The sequence below is a fragment of the Pseudophryne corroboree genome, chromosome 4 (assembly GCF_028390025.1).
Source record: "Pseudophryne corroboree isolate aPseCor3 chromosome 4, aPseCor3.hap2, whole genome shotgun sequence".
Taxonomy (NCBI): domain Eukaryota; kingdom Metazoa; phylum Chordata; class Amphibia; order Anura; family Myobatrachidae; genus Pseudophryne; species Pseudophryne corroboree.
Window position 1 is genome coordinate 330,172,918 of NC_086447.1, and position 25,288 is coordinate 330,198,205.

General features: G+C 43.3%; 1 protein-coding gene across 1 annotated transcript in view; it reads right to left on the reverse strand.

Annotated features, from left to right (window-relative positions):
- Window positions 1–25,288, reverse strand: part of LOC134909487 (probable cation-transporting ATPase 13A4) — a 230,513-nt gene that overhangs the window by 137,442 nt on the left and 67,783 nt on the right. Inside the window, exons 3-8 of the mRNA XM_063916411.1 lie at window positions 24,537–24,671; window positions 12,330–12,400; window positions 12,163–12,243; window positions 9,618–9,687; window positions 8,441–8,575; window positions 7,939–8,011 (exon numbers count right to left, since the gene is read on the reverse strand). Of these exons, the coding sequence (XP_063772481.1) occupies window positions 7,939–8,011; window positions 8,441–8,575; window positions 9,618–9,687; window positions 12,163–12,243; window positions 12,330–12,400; window positions 24,537–24,671 (565 nt within the window). The remainder of the gene's footprint in view (window positions 1–7,938; window positions 8,012–8,440; window positions 8,576–9,617; window positions 9,688–12,162; window positions 12,244–12,329; window positions 12,401–24,536; window positions 24,672–25,288) is intronic.

Sequence of the window (25,288 nt, forward strand, 5' to 3'; positions counted from 1 at the left end):
TATTGGCTATCCAAAACACGTGACATCCGTGAGCCAATTAGATGCCGTTTTGAGAACCGAGTAAAACCGAGTAAAACCGAATCCGCTCATCTCTAACATATTGACAAGTTTTTTCTTATGTGATCGTGCATAGATAGCGATTTTAGAGTCCAAAACCCTAGCAAACATTTAAGAGATGTGTTATTTGAAATTGGATCAAAATTGGAATGAGAAGAAATGTTCTTTTTGTGTTACTCTCATATTGCTCTGCACGTTCTTTCTGAGAAAAGTACTTTATAAGACAGTTTTCTGTTGAACCTGTATAAATTCACCTTCTGCTGAAATTCATTGAACTCACAAGTAGGAATAATGGATAATCCTTTATTCAAAACTAATCTCAGTGTCTTAGAATTTATAATTTATTCGAGAGTGCATTAGGTTTTCTTGCCTCGTCTTTTTTTTGTTTTTTTTTGCCCCAGCGGGTGCTTCGTCCTGTTTTGCCCCAAGCTTGGAATGGGTGCTGACTACCAAAGGGGGTTTCTTAGACTGAATATCACCCGCACCTTCTGTTTCACTTTGTGATGTACTGTATAATCACCGCTAGAAGGGGTTGGAGGCTGCGAAGAGATTATTAACATCTAGTCTGATATATGCAGGTCCTGACAGAACATTTTTTTTAGTCTATTAAAGTTCACCACTACAGCACGTGAACAGTTCACAAACTGCGCTGTTTCAGAAATACTGCCACCTTTGGTCCAACAGCCAAAAATCATCCCTTTTTGCAACTCGTATAAAATCACATCTTTTACCCATGACAGCAATGAGTGACATGTGTGCAGATGGCCTATCGCACACCTTATATACCCACCAAGCCAGCGCATGACACGTGACGAACTTCATGGGCTATACGCTGCCGACGTCAAATGTAGAAGGTAGTCATAATAACGTGACTCGAATATCTCTCTCTCTATATATATATATATATATATATATATATATATATATATATATATATATATATATATATATAAATTTGTTAATGTTCTGAGGCTGAGCCTGGCTTTATATTGTAATTAAAAAAAAAAGGTAGTAAACATAATGTGATTGGTTTTAACTTTAGTAGAGTAGTCATACAGGAGGTATACCAATGTACTGTATGATTGTTTGGGATCTTGCTGAAGGCCCTTCCAACTTGGCAATAGATCTATTCTACTGGCCATGGAACACTGTAAACTATTTGACATTCCTTAATTGTTTTGGTCATACAAGTTCAGCATAGGGAAATATGTAATGTTATTTTTGCTTGTTAGCATTGTTGTCATATGAATTTAACAAGCTTGGTGGTTATTTAAATGCTTATCCAAAGCAATCCTGCAAAGCTGGTGTTGCTCTGTGCTTCTGTCCCACAATACCCACAGGATTTTGATATATTTCCATTGACACAAAAGACACCAGTATATTTGCAGTGAGGGGTGGGGGTGGGGGGTCCTCTCCCTGTTAGGTGACAATATGGTTGAGTATCTAAAATCAGCCTTATCGTACAGTCAAGTAAGAAAATGTCACGGGGACTGAGTGATAAGCATCTCAGAAGAAATACTGGATGGCAGCAGTAAGGCTGAACCTACAGGTTGCACGGCCAGCCTGGATACATACTGTATGTGTATTTGTGAATCAGCTTTGCCAATTCACACATTTGCACACACACCTTGTCTGGCAGCCTGGCTCTGGGCTTCCTATTCTACTGTGTCATGAAAAAATAAAAATAAATAGTATACTCAAAAACAACTATAAATAAAGCATTTTTTCCTGCATACGGCTTCTGCTATTGCCAATACCAGGATTTCAGCAGTACATTGGTAATAGCAATATGGGGATTGTAGCAGTACATTTTCTTTAGTAGGGTCTACCTTCAGTGCAGTGGCGGATTAAAGGGGCCTAGAAGGAGAGTATCCCCGGCCCCCTGGTCATAGCTGCAGTGCAGGGACGATTCTACCCATCTCCAGGCTCCACCGCCAGTAGTAGCGGTAGATGCTGGGTAGAATCTAGTTTCCCTTTGGGAAAAGAACCTTTCCCATAATTCACTGTGTCCACATCACAAACTATTTGGAATAGTAACCTGTGGCGAGCGAAATGAGACACAGAGCCCGAAGCGAGCCTGCGAAGGTAAAATGCTTCATAGATAAAACTAAATACCCTAAAACAGAGAATGGATAAAACATTAACTGATGTAAGGGCGGAAGTTCTCTTCTGCCCTCTCGTGCGGTCACATCCTGGTACTGTTCACGAAAGCTCTTGGGAGAGCTGCTGCTGGCGGCGGATCCTGGAGAGAAGACGAATCATCCCCGACTTCTGCAGGCTGAACAAGTGGCGCTGTATGCCCCCCTCCTCCGGCGGCAGGGCCGTCTTACCAACAATGCACTGGGTCCCCTACCGATGCTCCAGCGGTAGGGCTGAGGGGTGCTATTAGTGGCAGCTTTGATGTCCCACAGGCGGTAGGGGGTGTTCTATCTTCCGCTCAGCGTGTAGGACCTGGAACAGTACTTTCTACTAACTACTCCTTTACTGCACAGATGGAGGGAGATGGGGCAGGAGGGAGAACACTAAACTGTAGAAGGGAGCATTGGGCTGAATGAAAGGCCCCAGTACATGACTTCCAGTACTGGTAGGGGGTGTTTAATACGCAGGGGAGGAGTAGATAGTGGAGTTGGCTTAATATTCATCATTTTCCGGTGGGAGGGCAGCTTGCTTGACTGCAGATATCTCCAGTTCCTGGAAATAGATTTCTTAGCTTTAATCCAATAAAAACTAGAGAGTCCCACCTTTCAGGAGGTACTGGGGGACTTGGGGATCAGAATTCAGGAGCCAGAGCAATCCACCAATGAAAATATAAAACTGCATACCAGGCATGTGGAGCTGGAGCAGGGACCGGTTGCTGGAAGGCTGATAGCTTGTCTCTATTATGCCCAGAACCAGAGATATCAGTGTCCACCAAAAGTAGAAAGTCCCAGTTTTTGGCATATACTCTCAAAAAAACTGTTAATCAGACAGAACCTGAGATATCTGGCTGGAAACAACAATTAAGATGATAGGATGGGGACCACTGCTTTGAAGTTGTATATCTCCAGTTCCTCAGGGACGATTTTCAATAATGTGGTACCCCTGGAAAAAGGGGACCCTCAGCTATTGTATCAGTCTAGGACCCTTATTCTCCTGGGGTGAGCGCATACAAAAAGACCGCCCTGTTCGGCGGAACCAGCAACTATTAGACGCTGGCTGACGGCACTGTGTAACTGACCCTGTGGATAAGACCAGACCTAGAATAAGAGGGGGACCCAGGGGGTCAGTAGCCCGAGCCCCTGTCTTAAGGGGGCCCCTGGTAGGAGAGCTCTGCCCTGCTCTCGTGCTGCCATCTCCACTCTCCAGCCTAGATTGCTGCCTGGATCAGTCCCCGACTCATGCTGCCTGAGAGAAGGGGAAAGGGAGCCGCACGCGGGACATCACACACCCAGCGGCAGTGTGGAATCCTCCCTCCCTGGCAGCTGGGACTCTTTTCTCCTTTTTGCTGCAGCGTGGGGGCCCTCCCCACAACAGCTCCTGTTGCCGGTGGCCGGCCTCGTTGGGGTGGAGGGATAGTGAGCAGCGGGTGCAGACGGGGGGTGGTTGCTGGTGGGACGGCCCCCCTGTCCAGAGGGCTTACTGTGGCCCTGAGTGAAACGTCATGATGTCTCATCACCCTATAAGACTTGCACAGGGTGAGGAGACACAATGGCATATCCAAGGGGTGGTGCTGAAATGAGAGAGGGCCCTCTCTCTGAAGTGCCCCGGGTCCCCTGAAGGCTTAGTCCAGCTAGTAAACTAACGTACACAAGGCCAACTGTCTACCAATATTGGGGTCATGATATGTAAACCTACACTGTTGCATTGACACTGCTCTTGGATTGCCTACTGCAGCTCTGCACTCTCTCCATTGCCTAACTTCTACAGCTTCTTTTACCATCTCCAGAGACATTATTACATTTATGTTAGATTTAATGTATACATTTGATGGAATGGTCTAACCGGTATCCGGACTCCAGGTCGACAACAAAAAGGTCGACACACCTTAGGTCGACGCTAATTGGTCGACACATCTTAGGTCGACGTGGACAAAAGGTCGACATGGTCAAAAGGTCGACATGGAAAAAGGTCGACATGAGTTTTTCACAATTTTTTTCTTTTTTTGGAACCTTTTCAAACTTAACGATCCACGTGGACTACGATTGGAACAGTAATCTGTGCCGAGCGAAGCGGAGCGTAGGCACCATGCCCAATGCATGGCGAGTGAAGCGAGCCATGCGAGGGGACGCGGTGCACTAATTGGGGTTCCCGGTCACTCTACGAAGAAAACGACACCAAAAAAACATAAAAAACTCATGTCGACCCTTTTCCATGTCGACCTTGTTCCTGTCTACCTTTTGTCCATGTCGACCTTTTGTCCATGTTGACCTAAGGTGTGTCGACCAATTGGCGTCAACCTAAGGTGTGTCGACCTTTTTGTTGTCGACCTGGAGTCCCAGACCCGGTCTAACCCATAGGTCTGCAAACTCTGTCCTCATTACCCCACACAGTGTATGTTTTGCAGGTAACCCAGCAGGTGCACAGGTGTATTAATTACTCACAGACACATTTTAATAGGTCCGCAGGTGTGATTCTTAGAAGAGACCTGCAAAACATGCACCGTGTGGGGTAATGAGGACCGAGTTTGCAGACCTATGGTCTAACCAGTATTGAGTAAATGTAAATTACTCTAATTTTTCATTTAATTTCAAAATGTTATGGTAGCAGATATAGAAGCAGCTACAGATGTCGTGCTCTGCAGCCCGGCTAAAAACTGTTCCATATCTTACATGGTCTACAGCCAAAAACAATGTTCATAATTTGCATTACATAGTAACATAGTTCGTGAGGTTGAAAAATGACTAGTAGTCCATCGAGTTCAACCTGAATTATATTGCATTCCCTATTCTATTTAGGTTAAAGGCTATATCCTCGTGTATCTTTTTCCATTAGAATTTTTTTGTTTTTAAACGCATTGACTGAGTCCGCCATTACAACCTTCTCTGGCAGTATATTTTATATTCCATATTCGTATTGCCCTTAGAGCAGTGGCGTAACTAGAAATTTTTCTCCCCCAAGCCAAAAAATTCTTCGGCGCGCCTCCCCCCCCCCCCCCATAATTGGCACAATTACATGTGGGACAAACATGCGCACTCCGCAAAAAAGGGTGTGTGGCTTCGTTGAAACGGGCGTGGCTTCTCATAAAGGGGAGTGGCATTGCAGGAAAAGGACTACCTTATACCCCAGTTTTGCAACCTGCACGCCCAGACGTTAGCCACCACAGGAAAGAAAAATGATCCTGAGTCATGCCCCTTACATTATTTGTCATTTTTCCTCCTTATAGTATGCCACATACTGCAATGGCCCTTAGACATTATGCCGCACACAATAATGCACAACACAATATGCACTCACCGTAATGCCCCCGACACATTATGCCACACACCGTAATGCCTGTGACACATTATGACAGGAATCGCAATGCCCGTTATACATTATGCTACACACTGCAATGCCCCTGATACATTATAGCACATACAATGTCTGTGACACATTATGACACACACCGCAATGACCCTGAGACATTATACCACATATCACAATGCCCGTGATATAGTATACAACACACCATAATGCCTGACACATTATGACACACACTGCAATGTCCGTGATACATTATGCCACACACTGCAATGACCCTGAGACATTATACCACATATCACAATGCCTGTGATATAGTATACCATACACCGTAATGCCTGTGACACATACCGCAATGCCCGTTATACCCTATGCCACACACCGCAATGCCCGTTATACATTATGCCACACTGCAATGCCCCTGAGACATTATACCACATACCACAATGCCCGTGATATAGTATGCCACACACCGTAATGCCTGTAACACATTATGACACACACCGCAATGTCTGTGATACATTATGCCACACCGTAATGCCCATTACACATTAAGTCCTACAGTAAGGCTTCGAATTACTTTTAAATTACCTGCTCGTTGCCAGGGGTTTTCATGCTCAGGGTGTCATGCTCGTTGCCAGGGGTTTCATGCACTGGGTGTCATGCTCGTTGCCAGGGGTTTCACGCACTGGGTGTCATGCTCGTTGCTAGGGGGTAGTGCTTGTTGCTAGGGCTGTGCTCCCAGTGCCACATATGAACCCCAGTGCCAGATATTCCCCCACAGTGCCAGGTACTCACAGGCCCCCAGTGCCAAATATAGCCCCCCCCCCCCGTGTTCCAGGTACACATATACCCCCCCAGTGCCACATATGCCCCCAGTGCCAGATATTCCCCCACAGTGCCAAGTACTCACATGCTCCCAGTGCCAAATATAGCCCCCCCCCCCCCCCCCCCGTGCCAGGTACACATATACCCCCCCAGTGCCACATATGCCCCCAGTGCCAGATATTCCCCCACAGTGCCAAGTACTCACATGCCCCAGTGCCAAATATAGCCCCCCCATGTGCCAGGTACACATATACCCCCCCCCCCCAGTGCCACATATGCCCCCTCAGTGCCACATAAGGCACCTCCCCCTGTGCTGCATATGCTCCCACAGTGCTCCGGCTCCCCTGCTGTTTTGTGATGGAGGGACACGGAGGGCGCAGCGCGCGCCTCTCCTGTGTCCCTCCTGGGTCTCCGGCGGGTCTGTTAAAGGAAGTGCCGGTTCGTGAGCCAATCAGAGCTCACGAACGGCACTTCCTTTATTAGACCCGCCGGAGACCCAGGAGGGACACAGGAGAGGCGCGCGCTGTGCCCTCCGTGTCCTTCCTTACAGCAGCAGAGGGTTAGTGAGAGCAGATTGACATGCGGATGCTCGTCAGCATGTCAATCTGCGCTAAAGCAGTGGCAGCGCCCCCACAGCCCCTCGCCCCCAAGCCACCGCGAGGGCTGCGGGGGCAGTAGTTACGCCACTGCCTTACAGTGAAGAATCCCTTCCTGCGCCAAGTACAAAATTTCCTCTCCTCAAGCCTTAGCGGGTGTCCGCGTGTTTTGTGAAGAGGTCTCTTAGTAAACAACTCACATGATAGCTCTGCATAGTACCCCTTTATAGATTTGTAAATATTATTCATATCTCCTCTTAGTCTTCTCATTTCTAGTGTAAACATATCTAATGTAGAAAGCCTCTCCTCATAGTCCAGAGTCTCCAACCCCTTAATCAATTTGGTAGCTCGCCTCTGAACCTTTTCAAGTTCAAATATGTCTCTTTTATAGTGTGGTGCCCAGAACTGTACACAATACTCAAGATGCGGCCATACCAATGATTTGTACAGAGGCAGGATTACGCTCTCATCCCTTGTCTCAATTCCCCTTTTAATGCATGCTAACACCTTATTTGCCTTTGTTGCTGCATCACAGTATGTTTCATTATTAGTGCCTTACACAAAATGCCATAGAAGGCTCTCCTCCTCACATAGGCGTTTCTATAATGGGTGCAGCCATTTATAGTGATTTGCGTATGTGCACTGGCGCTGTCCCCCGGAACAAGGTGTGGGTGCCATGTTCACAGAGACCTGCACATGCGCATTAGGCCAGCGTCTACTGCTGTCGGAGAGGGGGGGGGGGGGGGCCCACAACAGAGGCTGTACGCGGGTCCCCTCCACTCTTAAAACGCCCCTGCCTCTTTCACTGACAAAGTAAAGCAGAATCACTTTGAATGTACTACACTTTTACACATACTACTGTAAAAGTACATGTAATTGAAAATCTTTAAAGCTTTGCATATGTAAAGGCATTTTTGTAAACAATAACAGTATTTTAAAATCTAATTAAAATGTAGAAAAATATACACAAACACCTGAGGGGAAAAAAAACGTGGTTCTCCTGTTGCACATAACTCACCTTTATGTTTCCCATATACAGAAACCTTGATGTTATTATGAGATTCAACTAGTCTGTGCAGTTTAACTGATTGCTGTAAATCAGGGGAAACATATGTACAAGTGTTAGAAGAGCAAAGCAAGGTAGTTGTTTTAACAATTATTGCTAGATCTGTCATTTCTCAGGTGATAGGAAAACACTGTTTAAAAACTACTTAAGCTGCAAGACACGTATATACTGTAAATACAATACACACACACACACACACACACCTTTTTTTAAAATATACTATGATATCATTTATAATATAATTATGAAAAAAAAATATATTGCATGTATAGATTCTAGAGCATAAAGAAACCATCGCTAAATACTAATAATCAGACTTTCCTATCACTGTTCGGTCTAATAATAACACAAAGATCATGTAAATATCAGAACAATTCCTAAAGAACCATCTGAAAACAAAAAAAGTAACTATCCTCCCTACAGAACAACACAGTAAGCAATTAAAAATTCTTACCTGTCTTAGTGTATACACAGACAGACCGATACAAATTAGTGACATGATTATTATGGCCACGGAATATTCAATGTATTCCTCTGCAAACCAAAGGCATACACTGAAGAGCTGGAACACGTAGAAAGGATTTAACACCTAAAAAAAAGGAAGTGAAATTGTAATGTGAAAATATTAGATATGTACTTTATTGAAAATAAAGTCATGTAACTGTAAGATACATAAAGAAGATAGCATTCTTATGCTGATTCAAGGCTGTTAGTATTGTAACTTATCTACTGAAACCAATAAAACAAATTTGCTACTACCTATTTTGGGCGGTATGTAATAGGGTGTCAGAATCAGAAAGGGAGAGCTTTTGTGAGTGTTTTTTAAAGTGGCAACCATTTACATGGGAAAATCAACCTGGTCTTGCCATGTAAACGATTGCCCCTTTAAAACAAACAGGAGAACTCTCACAAAATCTCTGACTTTCCGATTCTCACGCCCTATTACATTCCCCTTTTTGTGTCAGTTTGTCATTCTTTCTTTGTACTAGTATTTCCTGATTGCAATCTTGAAACCTAAAACAGTGCGTCACTCCCTGCTCTTATAACAGTATTTCCCCAAAGGTCAACTGTAAGTGTTGTACAACCCATTCCTGTAATATCTTCTCACTGTACCACCTACAGTACAGTATGTTCTGAGGGTTTCCCAATATGTCAAATTAGGCCACAGCTTCAATACCCAGTTCTTCTCTGAAACAGCACAACTGTTTCATTACTGGAGACGCAATGTTTTCTAATGTGGTCTTTCCGTAGAGCAAATAATAGTTATTTGTTCTGATACTGTGCACTGTGTGTCCCGGTGTGCTTTTCCTAGTTGTCAGGCATTATTATTTGTAATATTAAATCTAATATTGGGGATCCCCAACAACCATATTTCCCTTTGGTCTGAGATAACCTCTGGAGTAAATTACTCAGAGGCACAGGACCTAGACTATATGTGACGTTCATTAGGAAGATTTGTCATTACATGGGCATGTGGAATCTGGGCAGGAGAAAGGGATGTGCATAGTTCTTTTATGTGATAAACACCCAGATCATTGACTACATAATTGCAGGTTTCAATTTGAATGTTTGTTAAAAACCTGCTCAATCTGGTTCATTTAGTAATAAGAGAGGTATAAAGATAATATCACCTCCTTAAAAAGCAGTTTCCATATTGGAACAACTCCCACATCGATTATATTGGGTCCACAGATACGTCTCCTAAAAGGAATCACATCAATATACTTTTAGTACATATTTTTAATTTATATCATTGAGCTACAAGAATAAAATTTATAGTATTGCTGTATACAGAATGACACACGCAGCACTCACATATGAAATATAACAGCAACAAAAGCTTGCATGGATAAACACATACTGTAATAATGACTATGGGATTGCAATGTTTATAGAAGGAATACAAAAAAGAAAAATTGGTACTTAGTACCTCCTGGCGCCAATTTTAAATGCTCAGTAATTTAAAAACAGTCTGTCTGCAGCTCTCTTAAATTAGAGGGACCACCACACCCTCCACAGGTATAGAAGTACAAAGAAAAACAACTAAGAAAGCGCTGACACACTATACAATATTAAAATACACTCACTTTTTATTAAAATATGTAAAATACATAGGACTGTTCCTAGACTACCTTTAAACACTGTATTACTATAGTAATCCTGATCAATCCCTAACAGTAGATAGACAAATGAGTTCCCTATAATCACAGCACTATAAGTTTTTGGCCAAAAATAAATATAATAAATTTATACAGCAGAATTAGTGCACTTAATACAGCCAGATGTTTGGATGGCAGCAAAATATAATAAGTAACTTTGTAGTAATAACTGTTGCAGTATTTGTTTCATATAGCACAAGTGGTTACAAGTCCACACAGTTATTTCCAAATATTGTAACAAGAGTTCCAGTTAAGTGTTGGTTTGCCAAGCAGATTTGGAACTTTTATGCATGCAGAGTTGAAATGGATTACAGAGTTATAATTGTTAAACTCTATTAAACATGGCCATGCTTTAAATATCTGATTGTTTTTACTGCGACCGTCCTCTGGTAAACGGGTTCCTGTCCACTCCCGGCTCTGGTGCTCCACAACCTTTTATCAAGCCCTATCCGGAGTAAAGACGGTCCCAAAAGCAATGGAGGGTAACGATCCAGCGGTACAAAGAGGGAACCTCAGTGCAGGTCTCAGGTCACAGTCCGTATGAGACGCGTTTCCCCACCTTAAAGCAATTCAGCATCGGTGGCTTCATCAGTCAGTTATTACTACAACCGCTCAGCACACATCTCTCCCGCCACTCAGCACAGCGCGATGTGTGCTGAGCATGCGGGGGGGGGGGGGGGGGGTGACAGGGGGCCGCTCACTTCACCCAGCGGGTGAAGTGAGCGACCCGCTAGATTGGCCTGCATGGGCCAATCTAGCACCAGCGATGGCGATGCGCGGGGCTGCACATCGCTATCGCTGTTAGGGCTACACATGGAACGATCTTGCTGAAAATCTAAGCAATCTAGTCAGATTGCTTAGATTATCGCTCCGTGTGTACCCCCCTTTAATGTAGTTGGAGTCTTTTTAACTCTGTGACTATGACCTTATGTCTTCAGATGATGGTGTTTGGGTATCAACCAATGCTCTCTACAAACAAAATTTTGCACCATTGATGGGAACTTTATACAATAAAGTATATTTGTGTATGTAAAAAAGCACAATGTAATGAAACATTAAAATGTACTGTAGAAACGTGACGCACGACATTAAAACAGTTTTGTTTTGTGACATACTCAATGAGGCTGCAACAAATAGCACCATAAAGGATAGTCCTAGTCATACAGTAATAAGCAGTTATCCGTTTACCAGCATGTAACGATCTGCAAGTAGTCTCTCAAATCCTTTGTACAGGATTCATTCAGGGAAAAAAACAGGAATGTGGATTATTTTAGTCTAGCCATAAATATGAAAATGGTGAAGCATATCCAACTAGTGACTATGGTGTTTAACCACAATTGCGAATGGTCCATCATTTTTAGGAGCAGTTATGTTTCTTGAACTTTTAAAGAACATTTTTTTGAAGCCACAAATAAACCTACTGTATTTTATATCTAAGCTTTAGAAAACTACCGGATACTCTGTGTAAGTGATGCTTATCGATTTAGCTGAATTCTTCAGCAACATTTGCATTTCTAAAAAAAATTTTGATATCTTATTAAATATGAAAAATACATTTGTGGCAAGTTTTTAATTTAAAAACACACAGGGGGGGGTTTAAATTAAAGTGGGAGGGGGGGAAGGTGCAGGGGGGTGACTGATGGGGCAGGGCGAGTTAATCGTCTGACAATCGCCTGCGCGGGGATCGCCAGCCCCAGCGCTGATTCCAGGCCACCTTGCGGCGCCCAGGAATCAGCATAAGGCATTTTGCTGCTACACCGCGCCCCCTCTACCCCCCCGGCTAATAGGAGTTCGGGGGGGTGGGCTAAACTCAATTATGGAGTATTCAGATTCCCAGGCGCCTTGCAAGCTGCACGGCTCTCCCTGGGATATCAGTCAGCAGTAAGCCCGGAAATCTTCCGGGGTTGCCAGCGCTGTCATTCCGGGCATGTCACTGAAGAGGTTAAATCATTTTATTCTCATGCCCCAGAAATGGCAGGCTATTGGCCATATGGCAAACAACCTAAAATATACTCGCCTGACATCCTGCTCTTCATTTGCAAACCCATACCCAAAATTTTCATGTATAGATGAACAAGTATAATGATCTTCCAGGACACTGAAATTAAAATAAAAAATAGAGATGGATAATGCAAAGTATAATAATATATTATTGCTAAAGAATAACATTTTGCACAAACATACCCAGCTTTAGTAAACTGCTTCTCACAGTCATCCCATATGTAACGAATTTTCTGAACCTGTATATATCTAACCTATACAAAGCAAAAGAATTAAAAAAAAGGTTTGTTTATACTCTGATTTCTATAGAACAATAAAGTTTATTATTTTGTTAAAGTAAATAAAAGACTGCTACAGGAGGTACAAAGCACGCACATATTATCCATAAGAAAAGATAGCATCAAAAAGCCAAGCGACAACAAACCACTGACAAACAGGCTGAATGGAATCCTGGACTCTGTTTCAATCTCTGCTGTAGTCTTCCTATAGCATTGCCCAAACAAATCCTATTCAGTGACTGGAAAGGCGTTTTAAGGAGGTAAATGTATCGAGTTTGTTCCCAGGAACCTTTTTTATGCAAGTAATATTTATTTACATTTTTTGCACATGGACATAGAAACTGTGTATCAAGGCAATGAAATAACAAAAATACATACTAATACATATGTGTATCTGAATACTTTACAGTAATAAATTGCATGTGACTAATCACTGGGTATCAGTAGGAACAAGAGTTCACAGAATATCCAACTTAAGGTTAAATATATACTAACAAAACGAAAAGAAGAGGGAGGGGGGACAAATAAAGGGATGGGTGGGAAGGATCACCACATTGGGTGCAATTTGTGCGGTGAGGGTCCACACCACACAAACTGCACCCATTTTAATTCTAACCTTTCCGGAGTCCAGCTTCGGGTGCTGCGGATGCGGCACAAATTGCCACCATGCATGCGCAGTAGCCAAATTGGTCTCCAGATCATGGTGTGTGCCATGTTTCTGGAGACCTACACATGCCGGAGTCTACAGCGCCGTACAGGGGAGAGGGCCCACCCGGAGGTGCACACGGGCCCCCTCCTCTGTTGAAATGCCCCTGGATCATCAGCCAGAATTCAGGCCCATCTGGCACTCTTGGTCACAATATTTCACGTGTGACCAAAATCACATCATTCCTCTGGGAAGGACCACCATATATGAAGAGGGGACCTCAAATCTATGCCACATCTCCAACATCTGGGTATCGGTAGCAAACAGGACATGACCTTAAAAAGAGTCTCAAGGGTAAGTACATTAATGGAACTATGCCAAGACTTTTCAAAAGATAGACCTCCATTCAGGTGTACTGATAGCCCTACAAAGGTCCCTTTCCCAACATTTTGTGAATTTTGGTAATGCAGAGAAATGGTTCTCAATTAGGTATTTTTAAATAGCTGACAATAAATGGGAGGAAGAATCCTGGGACATCACCAGTTCCTCAAAATAGGTCAGGTCTTCCCCGCATTGCGGAGGTTTGTGGACATGAGAAAATGTTTAACTTAGAGGCAGTGCCAGATTAAGGTCCACATGGGCCTGGAGCTGAAACCTATTGTGTGCCACCACAGGGAGTGTGACCAGTGCTGTGAGGGTGTGACTAGTGATGTGGGGGGTGTCATGTGCTGTGGGGCAGCATACAGAGGCATAAAGTCATTCCAGTGGCAAGTTAGAATATGGTGCTCATGTGGTCCTCTATGTTTCTATGAGCCTATGTCTGTATGTACCTACAGAATGCCTATATGTGCCTATGTCTGTATGTGCCTACAGAATGCCAATATGTGCCTATGTCTGTATGGGCCTACAGTATGCCTATATGTGCCTACAGTATGCCTATATGTGCCTACAGTATGCCTATATGTGCCTATGTCTGTATGTGCCTACAGTATGCCTATATGTGCCTATGTCTGTATGTGCTTATGTTTGCCCCTCTAAGTCCTTACGTGCCCCTCTATGGGTTTAGTATGAGATCCCACAGTGAGGATGCCGGTGGCCAGAGTACTGACAGCGGCATCCTGATGGTAAGAATCCAGACACTTCTTCATAAGTAAGCTAACCATACACCTTACCCTCTCCCTAACCCTCCTTCAACCTACCCCTAATCCTTCCCTCATGCAGCCTAACCATAACCCTCCCACAAACTAACTCTAACCTCCCCCTCCCGCAGCCTAACCCTTACCTTAACCCTAGTGCCAATCCCTAACCTCTCCTCCCGCAGCATAACCCTAACCATCCCTGGAGTACTTGCGTATGGGTAAGGGGGAGAGAGGTAGAGAGATAAAGGGGAGTTAGAGAGAAGGTGAGAGAGATATATCTATACCCCACTGTAAGGATCCTCCAGTGTCCCCTAGTCGATGAAGGAGAAAGGGTTGAGAGAGAGAGAGAGAGAGAGAGAGAGAGAGAGAGAGAGAGAGAGAGAGAGAGAGAGAGAGAGAGAGGGGGGGGGGTGAAGTGAGAGTTGGAGAGAGGAAGGGGAAAAGAGAGAGAGAGAGAGAGAGAGAAACCAGAGAAAAGGGGAGATACTGGTGAGACACCTCTGGCATATCAGTAAGTATTTCTCCGCTATCTCCTACCCCTCCCTCTAGTGTCATACCCAAACCTTCCCCTGCAGCCTGACTAACTCTCCCACCCACAGCCTAACCTTAACCCTCCCGCCCACTGCCTAATGTTTTCACATTGTGACGTCCACATTATGAATAACGGCATTGGCATTGTCGAACTTTGACTACATGTCATAATAGCTGCTGACAATCACTTGAAAGCTAGTTAAGTTTTAGGTTTACAGCAAGGCTTTTCAAATAATTATTAGAATAAATGATGTTGGGTTGATCTTTGCTTTCTGTTCTGTTAATTAGACCATATGAAGACAAACAGGGAAAACTAAGGTGCATTGTGATCTCTAACACCGCTGCAGGATATGCAGGGCCGAGGGATTTTATCAGATTCCTCTTCTCAACTCAGCGCTCCTGAGCTCCAGGAACGAACGCCATCTGAAAACGGCATTGTTTCCTGCAGGCAAACTCTGTCTTCAGGGTTTGCTGAATATTAAGCAGCCCCATCAGGCCCCAAATAATAATTGGGTATGTTACTAATAACGGAATGCATTTCTAATTGTGTAATGGGCCCATCAGTGATACTGAATAGGCCCATAAAACACTACTGATACAGGGATGCTTTCTGTTTTTCTGGACATGCAGTCTTGTCTACCTCTCTTAAATTAGACTGCAACTTTTCGCTGGAGCATTGTCCCAAATAAATGTTGGCACATTATGTAACATATATTACAATTAATATGTACTCTCTGTACTAAAAGGTGAATTTGTACTTTTCTTGATTTAAGGAAGAAAGTAGTATAATGTCACCAAAATATTTCAAAAGGAAAAAGGCCACCATACATCAATTTTCAATGAACCACTATAGGTTTCTTTAGGGTTTCATATTAACAATGTACAGTATTTTCTTTCAAGGCACACAAGGAACATTTTGTTGTTCCCCAAACAGCACATATTAATGTTACATACAGTAAGCACAGGAATTGAGGAATATAGCACTTAATAGATATCCGTGATGAAATTAACTTTTATTTTCTGTACATTTCAAAAACAATTTCCAATAGTTTGCCTTTACAACTATTTATAAGCGATTGCCTGCTGCACATGAAAAACATATCAATGCACACTTTTACACCCCCTTGGAACGCCTATACAGTCATAATTATTCATATTATCCAAGTGTCATCTACTTACTGTACATACACTAGTATTAATTTGCATTTCAAAATCCACTTAAAAGTAGATTAAGGCTTTACAACTTTACTAAGAAACCTGATACATTAGAAACCCACTTATAATTAGCCTCAGTGTTTCCAGCTGCAGTTTAAACTTTCATCTACGGGTTTGCTTACAATAAAATATACGGAATATTAGGTAAAAGAAGGTTTTCAGAGAGTGTTTAAAGATTTGAAGACTGGGTAAAAGTCTGACTAGGCAATTCCGTAAGTGGAAAGTGACACGAGGGATGTGTTCTAGACAATACTTACCCCCTCCGATGTCGGGATGCCGCGGTAGGTCATGTGACCACCGGTATCCTGACTGCTGGGATATTGTGTGTATTCCACAGAATACCCTTACTTGAAAAAACTGGGAAAAGGTGCATCAAAGTATCTTTGTTTTAGGTGTTATGGGTTATCTATGTATCCTGTGGACATTCCAGACAAGCACTCTACAGTTTGTGAAGTTAAACAGAGCGCCCATTCAGCACTGCACTTACCAGTGCTGCCAGCCATAATCATATGCTCAAGGGGAGGTTTCGCCGTAGGGTGCATTTGAGCTCTGATAGTAAAGAAGGAGTGGTATTTAGTCAGCATGTTTGCTTTATTAATATATTTACCCCTGCATGTGGTAGCCGGAGTTGCTTTGTCTAGGGTTGGAGTACACACTTGCAGAAAGAGAGAGATCAGGGTAGAAACAGTAGATATAGAAGAGTGGAGTGGTATTGTGGAAGGATATCTAAGCTTGAAGACAGATAAAGTGGAGAGACAGCTCTGTCAAAGCTTTAATAAATCTCCCCCTGGTTAAGATGAGAAGATGAATGGGGCAAGAGTATATGTTGTCATGTGCACATGAGTATGGAGCTAAAGTAAAGTATGTTGTGGTTGGGGAGTAGTACGGCTAAGCCTGACAAACAGACCAAAGAAAGAGGCAGAGTAAATTTTGTGGTGCCAGAAACAGCAAGGTTGTTATTGCAGTCACCTACAGTAGTATGGATGTAGATAGAACATAAAATTGGAAATATGTGGGCCAGGGTGGTTCTTACCTCAGCCCAATCTCTCTGCCCACAAACTTTCACTCCCAATGAACCTGCCTCCTGTTCTGCCATCACTTCTTTTCCAGACAGCTCTGCAGGTCTCTAAAAAAGGAACACTGGCTAGACACAGTTCCTCTGTCGCAGGTACCTCTGGAAAAAGTTGATCTATTGGCCATCTCCTCCCATTTATATAGCTGGTGCCTCATATTGACTCCTCCCCTTTTTATAGTCCATGGCTCATGCTGACTCCTCCTACAAATGCTGGAGAGGCGTCCTTAATGATAATACCTTGGGCAGCATATTATATATACAGCTGTAGCAGTGCTCAGCTTTGTCGCTGAGTTTCCTAATCATGGCAAAGCTGGCACGGCTAGTGTGCCCATGTACTATGACATGCATGCGCGCATGCACGTGCTGCCATAGGAAATACATTGGGCTGTGGCTAGTTGCAGCCTGGGAGGGATGCCCTCTATCGGAGTAGATGGGCACCTCCAAACACACAACAGCAAGGAAAGCAGCACACCAGTCCAGGATTTCCATACAGTCTAGCAATAGCTAGTTTTATAGTGCAGTAAAAAAAAAAAAAAAAAAAAAAATCTTAGCTCATCTGGGCACTAACTAAACAAATAAATTCCCGCTCTCAAGCAGCAGTATGTAAAGTGCAGGCAGGGGGGTCCAGGAACCCCCCCCCCCCTCCTCCCCGCTCACACACCAACACCCGGAAAATGCGTTTCAGCTATCAGGGATAGCAGAAACCAAAAGTAACTCTTGTCACAGGTTTTCCCTCCCCCTCTACAGGCTGGTGCACGGGAGCACTCGTCTGTTCAGGGCAGCCCAACACACTCATTGGTGAGTTAACGCTTTGAAACCCATGTTTATTTCCATAGCAATTGCTTATCTGTCCTACCAATGTATATTTTCCGAGTGTTATTTTATTTTACCAGAGCCACAAACCAGGCTTTGTCTTGCACTGTGCCCTCCCCCCTGTTCTCCCACCCAGTGGTTTTGTCTTGCACTCTGCCACCTCCACCCACCCTGTGCTCTCCTACTTGGTGTCTGTGTCTTGCCACCCCACTGCCACTGCATGCTCTCCAACATGGTGGCTATGTCTTGCATTGTGTCCCCCGTGGTCTCTCAAACAGTGGCTGCACTGTGTCTCCCCCCAACCAGGCCAGGAAACCGGAGGGAATATTACTATGGGGCTAGTTCAGACCGGATTGCTGCAGTGGCAGTGATCACATACTGAAGTCACTTGGGGAGTGTGCACACGCATCCTGGGAGCACAGTGAGATGTTAAAAGCTGTCAATCAGGCAGAGGCGGCCGAGGGGCGGGAGGGGGCTGCGCTGGCAGGGAGCTACTCAACGGGTGCAAAAGCATTGCCGTTGTGCAATGCTTTTGCATCCTTGTGGGGGGGGGGGGGGGGCATGACATGCAGGGCAGACTAGCCCTGTGCTGGGTGTCCTCCCACATGCGGAGAAACGGATCGTAGATGTGCTAAATTTAGCACATCTACGATCAAATCTGAATCACCCCCCTATATACCTAATCTTTTGCTATGTAGTGGCACTGTTAGTTATAGTAACATAGTAACATAGTTGGTGAGGTTGAAAAAAGACCAGTAGTCCATATACTTCAACCTGATTTACATTATATTCCCTATTCTATTCTGGTTAAAGGCTATATCCTCGGATATCTTTTTCTGCTAGAAATGTATCTAACCCATTTTTAAACGCATTGACTGAGTCCGCCATTACAACCTTCTCTGGCAGTGAATTCCACATTCGTATCTAATATGTCTCTTTTATAGTGTGGCGCCCAGAACTGTACACAATACTCAAGATGCAGGCGTACCAATGATTTATACAGTGGGAGGATTACGCTCTCCTCTTTTGCCTCATTCCCCTTTTTATACATGCTAATACCTTATTTGCCGTTGTTGCTGCACTTTGACATTGCTACTAAATCTACTATCAATGAACACCCCAAATCCTTTGCTAATACCATTTCCCCTATATTTTCCCCATTTAATTGGTAGGTTGGATGTTTATTCTTAGTCCCAAAGTACATAACTTTATATTTTTCCACATTAAACCTCATACTCCATTTCGTTGCCCAAACTTCCAGCTTAAATAAGTCACTCTGAAGAGACCCCACATCTGAATTGATTACCCTACATATTTTAGTATCATCTGCAAAAATTGACACTGTTTCTAGTCCTCCTCCTAGATCATTTATAAATATGTTAAACAAAAGTGGCCCCAGCACGGAACCCTGCAGTATTCCATTGATTACTTTAGCCCAGGTGAAAAACATCCCATTAACCACCACTCGCTGTTCCCTGTTATTCAGCCATTTACTCAACAAAGTACAGATAGTGTTTCCTATACCAAGCTCCCTTAATTAAGACTGTCGCTTACTTTCTCATAGAAGCTAATCAAATCAGTTTGACATCACCTATTGCTCACAAAACCATGCTGGTTTTTATCAATAACCTGGGAGTTCTCCAAGTACTATATGCTATCCCTTAGTATACTTTCCAAAGGTTTCCCTAACATAGATGTCAAACTAACTGATCTATAGTTACCAGGATGAAGTTTAATATCCTTTTTAAATATTGGGAGTACCTTTGCTATACACCAGTCCTTTGGTACCATACAGATACAGAAAAGTAGACAGCGCTGGTAGAAGATTCAGATGTAAATGATTTTTACTATTAGTAAGACATTAATAAAACACAATCATATACAAAAACATACAAACACCCTTATAAAACAATTGACAGACATATAGGGGGTCATTCCGACCCGATCGCTTGCTACAGTTTGTCACAGCGCAGCGATCGGGTCGGAACTGCGCATGCGCTGGCACCGCAGTCCGCCGGCGCATGGCAGCCGTCGTTGCTTAGCGATCGCCTCTGAGACGGAGGTGGTCGCTGGGCGGGAGGGGGCTGAACGGTCGCTTTAAGCCACCGTTTAGGGAGAGCAGTCCGGCCAACGCAGGCGTGGCCAGACCATTGGGGGGCGGGCCGCTGCGGCTGCGTGACGTCTCACGCGGCCGGTGGCAGCGACAATTAACTCCTGGCCAGCAGCAGGAGCTGCGCTGGCCGGGAGTTACTCCACAAATACAGAGACATCGCCGCTGTGCGATGCTTTTGTATTTGTGCGGGTGGGCCGGACAGGGAAGATGACCATAGCTGTGCTAAATTTAGCACAGCTACGATCAACTCGGAGTGACCCCCATAGTTTCCAGAACTTGTGTATAGAAGTAGACAGCAGCAAATATTTTGTCAAGGAGCATAGTTTCTCTTTCTCTCACTCTCAATTAGCTATGCAGTCTCTCAAACCCCACAAATAGGCAGATTCCTCCAATATTAACCAATCTAGGGCTAATCAAGAAATTCTCTTATTGAGGAGGATTCAATGCACTAGGTGTGCTCAGACAAATTTCTTTTGCAGCAGTTCTTAGTCCTGGCCAGGACGTAATTATTAATGAAACAGTACTTGGGCTTGCGCCCACTCACTTATCCACTAGAGGGGTCCTGATGTCTCTGTAATCCTTGTGGGTTCCCGTTTTTAGATCACTTGGAGAGACAGCTATTCGGGAATAATAATCTCACAGTTGGTGAGATGATGCCGGCTTGTGCAGCGTGCAATTGGGGCTTCTAACACATTTCTCCGCCTCCTCTAGGGTTCTCGATTCATCAGAGGTCATGACCTCTGTTAAAACCTTCACTTTTCCATACCCCCGCTTCAAAATTTCCACTTCGACCACTGACTTGAATAGGTCTACAGTAGTGTGTTACTACAAGGTAATGCACAGTATTTCAGTTATTTGCCTTAGTTATGTTAGAATAGCAGAGCACTACTGCACAGTCTCCAATATTGCTCCATCAGCGAGGAGGCATCATTTGCTTACCAAGATAACAGCCACCACTATCGCGCATGTGCAGTGCCATCTTGTTACTGTGTATGAGTGATCTAGTTAGACACAGATGACACCCCCCCTAACTCCTAAGACCTGCAACCCTATAAACTGTTAGACCGCTGTACAAGCGCGTGCATCACTACCACATCCAAGAGATCGTCACTATTTGGTGATTTGTCTGAATCCTGCTCCACTTCACATTCTTTAACCAGTGTAACAGTGAGTACGGCTGTACTTTCACTTGCTTAATAAACCACACTACCTGGTTAAGCTAAACGGGACTTATTCTTCATTCAGTCACATTTTCCGTTGGTGTGTACATTAACGCTGCCAAACCACCAACTGTACATACCTTTCCAACAACTTATGTGTCCAGGAAGCACTACTTATGTGCATTTACACCAAAAGAGAGAAGCGCAAGTGGAATTCAAAATCAATAAAATGAATCATGCTTGGCTACTGCCATAAAAGTAAAAGCTACAGACTGTAGAATACAATTTCAAGAAAATTCAAGTCAAGGGATGTTGTACTTAAAGAGATGGCAGAGGTAACAGAAAAGCTGGACTTTGACATGCAGAATGTGTATGTGTCACTGCATGTGCCAGTACCTGGAGATACATCTGTACCAGAAAGAACAAGCCTGGAAATTCAATCACAGAAAAGATCATCGGCTAGATTCAAATATCGGCGTGTACTGTAGGAAAAGAGATTTACCAAGATTAAGGAGTCAAAGTACAAAAGCAGTTTAGAAGTCAAGAAACTGTTACAGAGGCCTATGTTGCCAGTGAGAGGAGTCTTGCTGATGTACCTTTCAAGAAAGCCAAACCAAAGTTGTTTGATATGTTGATGTTCTTTTATGGGTCTAACCTTTAACATTTTTACAGGTTGCTACGTGAAAGCTTCATTTGTGAGTTTGTGTAACATGGTGAAGCTTGTAGCAAAGAGGGGTGTTAGAATAGGAGAGCACTACTGCGCAGTCTCAAAAATGGCTTCTCCAAGGATTATACTTCCCTACCAAGAAGGCCACCACTACTACTGCGCGTGCACACCACTATGTTGTTACTGTGTATGTATGACATAGTGGGAGACCGAGGTCTCCTTAGCTCAAGAGACAAACAATCCTATTACCCACTAAATCGCTGTTCCAGCACCAGCACCATTACCGCATCCTTATCCAACAGGAGGATCTGTCTTAACCCTGCTCTGCGCTTTGACCAGTGTAACAACGAGTACAGCTGTACTATCACTTGCTCAATAAACCACACTGCCCGGTTAAGCTAAACTAGACTTATCTTGGGTCACTCACATTTTCCACTGGTGTGTGCATTAACTCTGCCAAACCACCACTGTACACACATTTCCAACAGGTTCTACAAAGTACTAGTCTGCTTGGATTGAATACATACACAAGTAGCAATTTTAATTTCTTTCTTAAAAATATCTGCAGACAAATAATGAATTATGAGCCTAAGGGTTCCTAATAAAATACTGTCTGGAACAATCTGTGTGCCATTTGTAATACAGACAAATCAGCTTGCTTTGCAGGGTGTGAATACTTTTGCCAGCCACAGTATAAAGATAAATGGTGTAACAAAATTGGGGAAATAAAAGCACACAACAGGCATGTTCCTGGAGTAACCGCGTCTTTACTTGAAGCAGACACTGCAGTTCAGCAAATACAGACAGTAGCCTGGAAAAACAGGCCTTGTAATTAAATAAACAGGTATACTCACACAACCCAGCACCAAAGTCTCTAGAGTTCATTGTGCTGCCATTTCCTGCCATGTTTCCTAGCTCAGCTTTTCAGCAAGTCCCTGGCACTAATCACACTCTGGCCTACTCACTGGCTGCTACTTTGCTTTCCTCTCCCATGGAGGGAGCTGATCCCACAGGAATGTGGGCAATTCAGGCGAGAGACAACCGCTGTCACTACAATGGACGATCAAGGTAATTCAGATATTTTAATAATGAATATATAATAATTACAAATTAAATAGGTGAAAGCTTTCACAATTTTATCCTTTCCCCCACACACAGTGTTACACCATAATTTTTGTGTTTGTGTGTGTTATTGTATAAATTGTGGATTAATTAATAATATTTATAAGTTTCAATCTATAATCCTACATTCTAAAATGAAAGTGCAGATCAGTTCAGATTTCCCCTTTTTTTCTAACATATTGGTACTTTAAATCATTAATAAAGTTTCATCTGCATTTGCTAAACAATTAATTTTGATGTTGCAAAAACCTTCTGCTTTATTATAAATACAACCCTTCTCCAAGTCTTATCTTTTTAATGTCCTGCCCTGCTTTCTTGCCCAAACCTGGATTCCCATATACTGATCTGTATACATGTAAGTAAATTGATCCTACTGTGGCTTCCAATTTCAGTTTGCAGCACCGGAATGCAGTCAAGATGCTGGCTGTCGGGATCTTGGCAGTTGGAATACCAACGCCCTTCAAAATGCCACTGACAGAATTCCGACAGGGTCATGAGACTGACACAGGAATCCAGACAGCCAGCAACCTGATCGTAAGAAGGTTTGGGTTAGGCTTTGGGGTGGAGAGGGGGGATTAGACACCCCTGAAGGGTTAGCCCTAGCCGCCACCCCCGGAGGGTTAGGGTAGGGGAAGGGTTTTTGTTTTTTTCAATACTTACTCCCTCCGACGTCAGGATCTTCATTGTCAGGATGCCACTGTCGGTCATGTGACCACTGACATCCCTGCAGGCGGTATATCATATCGAACCCAAATGAAGGGGTGTATTTACTAAGCCTTCGATGGAGATAAAAACCAGCCAACCAGATCCTGTCATTTTTCAAACACAGCCTGTAACATGGCAGTTAGGAGCTGGTTGGTTGGTACTTTATCTCGGTCCACTGGTAGACACCATAGTGCCAACCAATCAGCACCAAACGGTCACGTTACAGGCTGTGTTAGGAAACTGACAGGAGCTGATTGATACTGTATCTCTCTGCACTTTATTTCTCTCCAATCTTTGATAAACCTCCTCCTTTACCAGACAGTTTGAAACCAGCAGATATCATGGCCATACTGTATATTGTTAGACATTTTACAGTGTGTGAGCACACAATATATGGGTACCTCCCCTGGGGGGCGGGAGAAGACTTTTCCCTATTTTCTCCCGTGTGATGGAACAGGGGAACCGTTGGGTAGTCGGCCATGGCAGTTCAAACACAGATGAGGCCGATCAATGATTGGATCAGTTGGGCATGTTGGAAGATCTTTTGATGCCCAGCTGTCCGATCATAGCTGACCACTATGCAATTATTGACCCAATCTGCAGAAAACCCATGGATCAGGCCCATAACTGCCTACTGTATTAAGTCAATCTAAGCAACCGTAGGGTAATTAAAAAACAACAACCATAATTTAGGGTCAAATAGGTCATAATTGTAACACTAATGTTTTTGTTTTATGATAATTCATCTCTTAGAGTCTTGAGTTACACATCTCAATACAAGATAAAAATGCAAATTTATGTTTTTTTTAAATGTTTTTTTTAGTCAATCTGCGGTGCTAAGAGGTTGTGCAAAAAAGTATAAATAGAAAGTGCATTTATTGATATACACAGTATTTCTTCAAAAATAAAATTGGTTAAAAACTTACATACAGATCTGGTTCTATCACAGATTTCTTAATGACTGAATAACTATCTTGTTTACTGGCATTTAATGACTTGTACTCATAGTCAGATAACTTGATTGACAGCACTTTCTTCCATGCATGCTCTTTAAAAGCATCCTAGAGAGAAAACAAAAGGAATGGATCAGTTTACATGGAATTAGGTCAAGTGAAATAGGTTACAAAGAAATCCACAATCCTCACAGCAGCCAAAGTGGCAATATAATAGCTCAAACAAATGGAGCCTTTGTGAATCTGCATTTTTTACCTCTTCTGATATTTAGTATAGGATATTTCACGTTATTACTTGAACCATGTAATATTAGTAATGTAAAGTAATGCTGAAGAGACACGTTTGATCTCATGTAGGGGTATGATGGGCTGAAGGGTAAATCAAGTCTCAGACTAGAATTGTTTTATTTCTGAAGCATGAGTTGTGAAATTCGGTGCCTCTGAATGTGTTTGTGCCCGATATTTAAAAGAGCAATGCTTTTACTAGCCATGTCTAGCTAGTAAAAGGATTGCTCTTTTAAATATTGGGCATAAACAAGATTAGAAAAAACGCCTAGTTTTACAACCCAACACTTTGTTAATATACCCATATACAGTATCTGTGAACATCTAGTGATTAACTCCACAGGTGTAGGCAATGCCATGGAATCTCCTGTCTCCTTTTGTATGAACATTATGTGCATGTGACCCTTCAGCAGACACCAAGTTTACGTTCCTGCCAGAGC